General features: G+C 45.9%; 1 protein-coding gene across 1 annotated transcript in view; it reads right to left on the bottom strand.

Annotated features, from left to right (window-relative positions):
* Positions 1 to 9,069, bottom strand: part of DKK3 (dickkopf WNT signaling pathway inhibitor 3) — a 45,596-nt gene extending 36,527 nt beyond the window's left edge. The window contains exons 1-3 of the mRNA XM_008051261.2: positions 8,922 to 9,069; positions 3,148 to 3,285; positions 238 to 321 (exon numbers count right to left, since the gene is read on the bottom strand). Of these exons, the coding sequence (XP_008049452.1) occupies positions 238 to 321; positions 3,148 to 3,285; positions 8,922 to 8,987 (288 nt within the window). The 5' untranslated portion in view covers positions 8,988 to 9,069. The remainder of the gene's footprint in view (positions 1 to 237; positions 322 to 3,147; positions 3,286 to 8,921) is intronic.

Below are 9,069 nucleotides of genomic sequence, written 5' to 3' on the forward strand. Positions count from 1 at the left end.
CTGTTGTTTCTGATGTCAAGTGCATGGAAGCATAAGCTGGTACCAGATGGCATCAATCCAGTCAGAAATGTAGGCACTGGGGAACCTTGGTGGAAACAAATCAGGAGAGGTGCACGAGAGCCTGCCCTCTTCTGCCATGTCTGCAGAGTGGGTCCCCGCTGGCAGGTTAAACAGAAGTGTGTGCGCAGGGGTGGGGGGGGTGGGAGGGGTATGAGCGCAGGGAAGATGATAACTTACGTGGCTTCTTTTGCCTTCTTCATCTTCCACAGATGTAATAACTGTCTCAGAAAAGACCATTTGTCCAGTCTGGTTGTTGGTGACCTAGCACAGAAAAGGTATAGGGAAAGTGAAATAGAAGAAATTCTGGGAGAATCCCACAAGTGTTTATTTTTACCTTTTTCTGAAGTAGGAACACCAGGTAAAGTGGTCAGAATGCTCACTTTCCCTTTCTCTCTGAGTTCCACCAGCGGCTGTGAGGCGGGTGGTTTCTCCTCAGTACAGGATAGGAGATTAAAAGTTCGCCCAGCTGGGCTGCCATCAGGAAAAATGAGATGAGCCATGAAAAGCACCCAGCATAGTGACCAACACCAGCAGATGCTCACCAGGGTCAGCCAGCTTTAGCATACTTGGGCCTCATCAGTTGACACTCAAAAGTCAGGTGTCTAGGGGAACATCTTCCATGAGAAGCAAGTAGGTTTGAGCTATGGCAGCCCTACGCCTGATTCTGGTGAAGGTTTTCATTTCATCAATAAAGTGCTTAAGTCTAATGAGAGACATGCTGCCCTATTCTTCTCCGATGCTGGTATTCGTCTCCGATTCTGTAATCAAGTGCAGGCACTTCACAAATAGGTCCAATGTAGAACCCAGGTCATGCCTGCCCCCTGCAAGGCCATGTCTAACGTCTGGCCTAGTGATAAGGGAGACAGAAAGTGTGTGTCCTTTGGGTTCTGGATCAGTCACCAGCAACCATCTAGTGTGACACCTGGAACAAGTCATTTTTCTTCTCTGATCCACATGTTCTCATTTTTACATCGTCTTTAAAGTCCCTGCCAGCTCTAGTATCACAGGAATCTGCAGCCAGCACAAAGTGGAAACACTTGTCCTAATTTGTATAGGGGATCAAATTCCAGTTCTGAGGAGGTAAGGATCACGTCTTCATCATCATGCTTTTAATGTTTTAAAATAATATTTTAAAAATTGCTCTCCACAGAAGAGAGACAATGTCTTCCTCTAAGCCAGTCCTTTACAGAATTAACCAGTGCCATATTTTTCAAAATTTACAGGCCTGTATGCATGGGTTGTAGGACTTCTCAGAGTCTTTACCATATCAATATGTGTTTTCTTAAATCTCTAGGAGGAGGATATATACAATATTTTCCAAATATATTTTGCCATCACTGAGCCTCTCTTTCATGAAGCACTGCATAGGACTGGTGTTTCATGGAATCTACTTGAGAACTATTGCACTGTGCTGGTGGCAAAACTTTATTAAAAATTAAACTTAAATTTTAATTAAAATTAAAAAGTAATAAGAACACACTTTTGCATTGCACTTTATAGTTTACAATGAGCTTTCATATGCTTTAAGTCATTTGGTCCTTGCAATACTGTGATGTAGATTCTAATATCCCTATATCATAAATGCAGTCAGAGCCAGGACATTAAATACATTTTGGAAAAAAAAACACACTAGTTATGGGTAGCATTCACACTCAACATTTCAACATCTATAAGGAGCACCCAAACCTGTTGGCTAATTATTGTCAGAAAGGATGACTTGATTCTGGTTTTGACAAGAATAATTGGGAATATTCTCCAGTCTTGAGATAAGCCATGGTAAAGGACTGTGGTCAGCAGGTGAACGTATTCACTGATCTAGGGGTTACCCTCCATAGTTGATCCTTCTGGCTGGACCCATCACCGCAGTGGGAGAAGTGCCACGAAAGCTGCTTGATAGTCAAAGCAGTAGCACAGAGACCTCCTTATTAGAAACATTGACCCCCTTGTGCTCCATGGCACAGAGACACTATGGTTTTAACCAAGCAATGAATTACCCAGGCACTTGAACTGAAAGTGTGGCTCTTTCATGAGAGCCATTGTGGCCTTGTGGGTAGGAGCTGAGAGGTCAAGCTCCTTCATATTCACCTCAGAGTGTCCATGACCCTGACAATGACCCTGAGTATCTGCAGGGTAGACCCTCTTCAAGACAACGCAGGCTTCCACAGTTTGCTCTCCAATCTCCCCCCACTCCCCTCCACCCCCACCCCAACTCCCGGCTCATGCTGGAGGCATCTCATACTTAGGGCAGGCTAATGCTACCTTCCTCCAGATCTGCAAGACTTTCTTCCTCAGGTCAGACTGGGGATGAACCTGCTTGCTACTCACGCAGTATGTTAAACCAAGAGACATGTCACAATGGGAAAAAATCTGCTAAAGAATTTTGAACGGTTAGATGGCTGAGGCGGAAGGACTGCCAGAGCCCAGCAGGTCAACGCTGGGGTGGCCATGAGTATGCCTCCACACTCCAGCCTGGGTGGGTGACGGAGTAAGACTCCAACTAAAAAAAAAAAAAAGAAATTGATGTTCCTTCTAAGTAAACAGTGAGGATGGATTCACTACAACATGACTTGATACTGGTTTTGACAAGAATAATTGGGAACATTCTCCAGTCTTGAGATAAGCCATGATAAAGGACTGTGGTCAGCGGTGAATGTATTCACCGACCTAGGGGGTACCCTCCATAGTTGATCCTTCCGGCTGGACCCATCACTGCAGCGGGAGAAGTGCCACACAAAAGCTACTGTTGTGTGTGTCTCTGAGACACACAAAAAACTTATAAGATATATCCCACAAATCCAATACTAGGAAAGGCACTTTCCAGAAACTTGTGTGCTTCCTTTTTTCAGGTGATAAAAATCCCTGAACATTCCTTTGCAATTGGACCGGTAGGAAGCCTCGGGATAAATTTATTGCTTAAATGCAAAAGTGATTTAGGTTCCTGATGTGTATCTCTCCACTATAAACAGTAACCTCACTCCTTCTGGTTTTTAATTTGCAGTTTACCATTCTCTTGTGTATCAAATAGGCAAATAAAACCTTGGTGCTCTGATGAGATTGGGTGCTACAGACAGGCTGGCCACGATTTACCTTGTGGATTTCTCGATGCACATGGATGGTATTATTTCCAACCTTGGTGTCTGTGTTGGTTTCATTGTGGTAGCTGGGAGGTAAGTTGGCCAGGTTCACTTCTGAAGATGTTTTAGCAGCAGCCTCTTCTGCTTCCATCTATTAAAGCAATGAATTTAATAAGCAAAATTATTTTATCTTTACAAATGAGAGTCCATTAGGAAAAAAAATCTCTTTTCCTCATCTGCAATTGCAAAGATTGTTGATAATGACAGAGACTGTCAACTGAGTATTCACTAGGACAAGACACTGTACTAAACGTTTTACATACATTGTAGCCATTACATTTCACAGTCACCCTGGGAGATGGATGTTAGTGTCCTCATTTTGAAAATAGGGAAACTGGACGAGGTGAGTGGATTGCCTGAGCCCGCAGGTTCTACCTCATCTCTACAATAAATCAAAAATTAGCCAGGCACGGTTAGCGCGCGCCTATAGTTCTGGCTACTTGGAAGGCTGAGGTGGAAAGATCACCAGAGCCCAGCAGGTCAACACTGGGGTGGCCGTGAGCATGCCATTGCACTCCAGCCTGGGAAATGGAGTGAAACTCCAACTCAAAAAAAAAAAATCCTTGTTGTAGGTTTTGGTGGTGGTGGTAGTAACTGGGGGACCCCCAAACAGAGATGGCCCCTGATTTCCTGCAGGTAGGGCCACAGCCAAGTCTTCTTTCCCACCCCAGCTGTTGGGTACCCTTGTAGAATGCCCTTGCAGAGGGACCCTTGTAAAAGTCAGTTGACTAGTTCTTGGGTCCACACCTCTCTGGCTCTTCTTGAACCTAAGACCTTCTCTGGTGTCAGGTTTCTGAGGTTACTGTCCTCAAATCCTTCAGTCTCGTGTGCCTCCATGACATCTGTACCAGATATGTCAGTCAACTTGTGTCTGCCCCCAGCTTCTCCTTCCATCGCCTTGCCCTAGCCCAGAAGAGTGGGCAGTCAGCAACGTGACCTGTTCACAGCTAATTGGACCCAAAGGGAGGCCATATCATGGACTAATTGAGCCAATCGGGTACTCTCTCTAGGAATTTAAAATGAGAGCCACAAAGAGGTTCTAGTGGAGAGCTGGCAATTTTCCAACACTGCTATCTTAGACTCTGGGCTATTTTTACTCTTTCAAACGAATCCTCACAAAGTATGTTCCTACTTTTAAAAAAGCACTGGCCTCTATTCCCTTAAGTACCAGATGAGCCCCCTCTTTAAGTTCCTCCCCCAACCAGATTTGTGAGCTGGGGTGGATGAGGAAAGAATACCCTTGTCTCAATGCAGCACAAAAACATTGAACTAGAAGTGTGAAGAAAGTTTGGTAGGCAAAAAGGCTCAACTTAATCAGACAAGGACTGGGTCAATGACTGCTGGGTATGCAGTGCTGTGTTTGATTCTTAGATGACTGCTGAGATGTTTGAAACGATCGCTAGCCTAACAATAATAACAACAGCCCCATGTTTAGGGCATTGGCTATGTCTGAGCCATTGCACCAGATGCCTGGAATATTCACAGCAATCTTGAGGAAGGTATCATGACCAAAACTTTAAAATACACACACAGACACACACACACACAAACACACACACACACACACACACACACACACCTGGATCCTTTTCCAGACCTGACGAATGCTGAATTGGAATTTCTGGAGGCTTCTCAGATGCTTCTGAGGATTTCCCTCTCCTCCAAATGCCTCCAATTAAGAACATCTGTTCCAGGCAATAAGGAGTCACAGCAAGCTCTAGAAGACTTAGAAAATTATATAGAGACTAGAGAAGGAAGAGAGAGAAGTCAAAGAACTAGCTAGAATTAGGCCTAGGAGAAGGGAACTATCTTTGGGAAGGGGCCTTCTAAATGAAAAAGGCTTCCAGTAAGTCTAGAAGGACCAAGCCACCGAGAGATGGCCACTGGATCAGACAAGGGGTTGCCTCCAGTGTTGTCCAAAGCCAACACAGTAGAAAGTATCAGGATTCTGGAGTCAGAAAAGGTAGGTTAAAGTCCTGGCTCTGCCACAAAGTAGCCACGTGACCACGGGCAAGATGTTAAATCCGTGTAAACCTCAGCTTGCTTGCTCACTTATAAAATGGAGATCTCCTACCTTGCTGTGTGGATGTAAGAATTGAGGACCATGAAACCCAAGTGCTTGGCATAGTAACTGCCACAAAGCACAGCAGCTCCCATGTCCTTTAAGAAGGCAGTTCCAGAAGAAGTCAGTTTGCCAGAGTTCTGAAGAGAATGTGTAGGTAGCAGTGGGAACAGCAAGAAGTTGATACTACCAGGGTGTCAAAATATATATACACATTTTAAAGAGATATTATCTATGTATTACTTTTTGAAGTTGAATTAAGTTACGGTAGCAATGTGTAGTATGACGGTCGCTCAAAAGACAGCAGTAATCAAATGAATGCTAGCATCACCATGCAATAGGCGGGTATATATACTATTACTATTTTAATTGTGTATACATTTTTTTGGTATCCTCTGTATGTTTAAAGTTTGCCAGCAAAATGGACAAGTGGAACTAAGGCAGCAGAATGGGCATAAAAGTTCCTCTTCACCTCCTCCTCCACCACCAATCTAATTAGTGATAGAAAAGATACAGCTGGAAAGAGAAGCAACTGGAAGATGCTGAGACGGATTCATCCAGAAGGAGAAGGGAATGTTTAAGTAGTTTTTATAATTCTCATTGGAATCTGAATCCTGTAGCTTGGCTTTCAAATAATTGACAACTACCAAATCTAGAATTTGCTGAGCAGATAGTCTTTTTACAAGACCCTTCCCCCATCAGACAGTGGTTATTTCAACAGAATGAGCTAACAGCTCTTTAATGGCACCATGAACTAAAAGTATAGCTTACAATGGAAATTTCAACCACAGCTATTACTGCTACCAGCAAGAGAAACTTAAGCCTGAAGCAAAAGGAGCTGTTTCATGGAGAAGGAATGGGAATGCTATTAAAAATGGCATTTATAGTTGGTGAAATCTGTGTGTCTGCAAAAGGGGCATGGTAGGAAAAATTGAAGCGGTAAGTCCAGGCTTGGTATTGGGGTTCTTGCTAGAAATAGCTGAGACAATAAGAACATTCTAAAATTAGGCAGTTATAGAGCTGACAATGAGGACAGGAGAAACAGAGTGGAAAGATCCTCTAAATAAATTTGTTAATAACATGCAGAATAATAAAACAAGAATACCCTAGATTGGAGTCATGTGAAGACTTGCTTCTCCTAATAAAAATCCCACTAGTAAAGTAACTTTGTCTTTCCCCTTAACAAACATGAACAGCTTGATTCAGCTGAGACATTTAAAACAGCAGGAAGTTACTTGAAAGCAGATTCATGATGCAACTATGTAAACAATGAATGCATCTGGCCCATGGCCTTTTTGGTTCTTTCCTTGGTCAACAACTAAATAGCAAGTATCCTGTGTTTATGAGATTTAAGGGGCTTTCTGGCAATCTGTCGGAGAAAAAAATTAATACTAATACCCACAATCTATTAAGAATCTATTCCATTTTTAAAAATATTTAAAAAGATATATTTGTCATTTTAAGCTACTTTAAAAGACATATTCTATTGAGAATCTATCAGACACTGGTGGTACCTATTATTCATCATACTACTATTCATACATATTATTCATACTACTATTAAGATAATGATAGCTAATATTTACTGAGGACCAACAATCTCATAACCCTCAAAACAGCCTAATGAGAAAGCTACTAGTATTGTGCTGATTTTACTTAACCCCATTTTAGACGGTCAGGGAATTCACTTTACTTTCATCCTTTCAGTTAATTCTCCCTTTATCCCAAGGGATGGACATTTTCTCCATTTCAGACTCTGGATTCCACTGTTGCTAAGGGATAGCTTTGGGATTGGGTGAATAAAGATTGGTCCATCCTCCTACCATGAAGGTGTTCAACCTCTCTCATTCCAACCCAGTGCCAGCAAGGATACTCTTTGGGAAATGACCACTGACTGGGGTAGATGTGACCATCAAATGTCTCCTCTGGTGGCAAACTTCATCCTGCCTACCTACACAACCCAAGCAGAGCCATGACTGGAGGGAGGAAGGCTGGGGTCCTGGCAAGACCCAGTAAGGATAATTCCCATGAAGACGACACTGTCATTAAAGTCCCATTGGGCACCCACTCTTCTCTCTCACTAGGGGCTAACACCAGAGAACCATGCCGAGAACTTTCTAAACAGTGGCAGACACTTTCCCACTGAAAAAAAAAATGGAGGTACCTAGTCAGTCTTTTGTGGAATCCATGTGCAGGAGGGAAAGTCCTGGAACCCAGCTAGGGAAAGCAGATAGCTTTTCATGAAACCAGAAGGGTCACAAGCTCAATTTCATTTGAAGCTGCAGGGTTAAGAGACACTTGGGCCTATCTGACTCCCTTCACCCTCAAATTGTTCCATGTCATGATTGTTTTGCAATCAGAGGAAACAGAAAGATCACAGATCCTGGATCTGGTTCTGTCTGGTAGACAGATACAGCTGTCCATGCCACAGTCTCCCAATCCAGGGTCCCCTTCACTGCAAACTCCATCAGGTTGACTGCTGTGAGGTGAAAAGGGAAATATCGCCAACTGCACAGGACTTGGCTCCCGGTAGACAAGGGCAGCACTTAGGGCTTTTCCCGAGGAGGTTGCCAAGCTAGAGAAAGCGGGGGTGTGGAGAAGCCTGACCAACCACCTAGACATCTTGCCCCTTGCTGACGCCTGCACAGGACGACTAGCTCCTCTCCAAAGATAGACTATAGCCAGAGCCAAGCCCCCCAGTGACCACGCCTACCCACCCGAGGCACCAGGGACAGCTCCCCACACCTGGATCCACAAGGCTAGGCCAGCTACACCCCCTGCCCCCAGCAGCCCTCACCATGCTTGGGTGCCCACCACAGACAGAACAGGATGCCATCCACAGTGTTCAGACCTGGAAGGCGATGGAAGGCAGAAGGCAGGCAAAACCCCGCACAGGTATCTGCTATCTGATAATCACACACCTATTATTTGCCAGGTGCCTATACATATAACATGGCTGGTAATTCTCACAGGAAACGGAGATTCACCCCGGTGAGTGACAGAGGAGAACCTGAGCCCGGGACTAACTCCAAAGCACTCCAGAGGCCGGCTCGCCTCTCACAGTCTCACCCACCACTCACACCGTGCTGGGATTTAGGATTTCCATCTTGCTTCTCTGCCCTCACATGGTATTAGGGGAAGCAAGACAGCCTAGACAGACTGCCAGCAAAGCTCAGGGCTCTTTGTCTCTTTGTCCCCACATGGTGTCCTAACTGTATCTGGGGAAGACGGCACAAGCCCAGATCCCCACAGACAAGCTAAATCTTGGAGCTGCATGGATTCTCCTCGGGATCTCTGCAGAACCACTGCGCGGGAACGCCGGGAGCCTTGCAAACGTCCGCTCACAACAGAGGAGGCCAACTGCACGCTTGAAGACAACTGCAGGGTGGCGGCGGCAGCCTGCAGGCCGGTGGCGGCCCCAGCTACCTAGGGAGAGTCCAGCCGGTGACTCTCGGTGGGCAAGCTCAGACCCAGACCTTCGGGCAGGAAAGCGGAACCCGGCGGGAGTCGGGATCACCCCGCGCTGCCCCCAGGTCGCTCTGTTCCTGCCGGCCGCCCTTCCCGACCCCTTGGCGGGACCCGAGGTCCCCGACGGCCCTCGGAACCCAGTCTCCCGACCCCCAGCCCGGCGCCTCCCGGAGCCCGGCCCCTCAGGGCGCACCCACCTCCTCCACCGCGCTGCGCAGTTTGTGCTGCGTGTCCTCCATCAGTTCCTCAACCTCGCGGAACATCTCGTTGAGGGTGGCCTCCTCCTGCGGGTAGCTGAGAGCCGGGCCGGGCTCCACGGGAAGCGAGGTCGCGGTCTGCGCGGGC

This window comes from Carlito syrichta, unplaced genomic scaffold, assembly GCF_000164805.1.
Source record: "Carlito syrichta isolate Samal-C Ts95f unplaced genomic scaffold, Tarsius_syrichta-2.0.1 Scaffold169247, whole genome shotgun sequence".
In the NCBI taxonomy this organism is placed as follows: domain Eukaryota; kingdom Metazoa; phylum Chordata; class Mammalia; order Primates; family Tarsiidae; genus Carlito; species Carlito syrichta.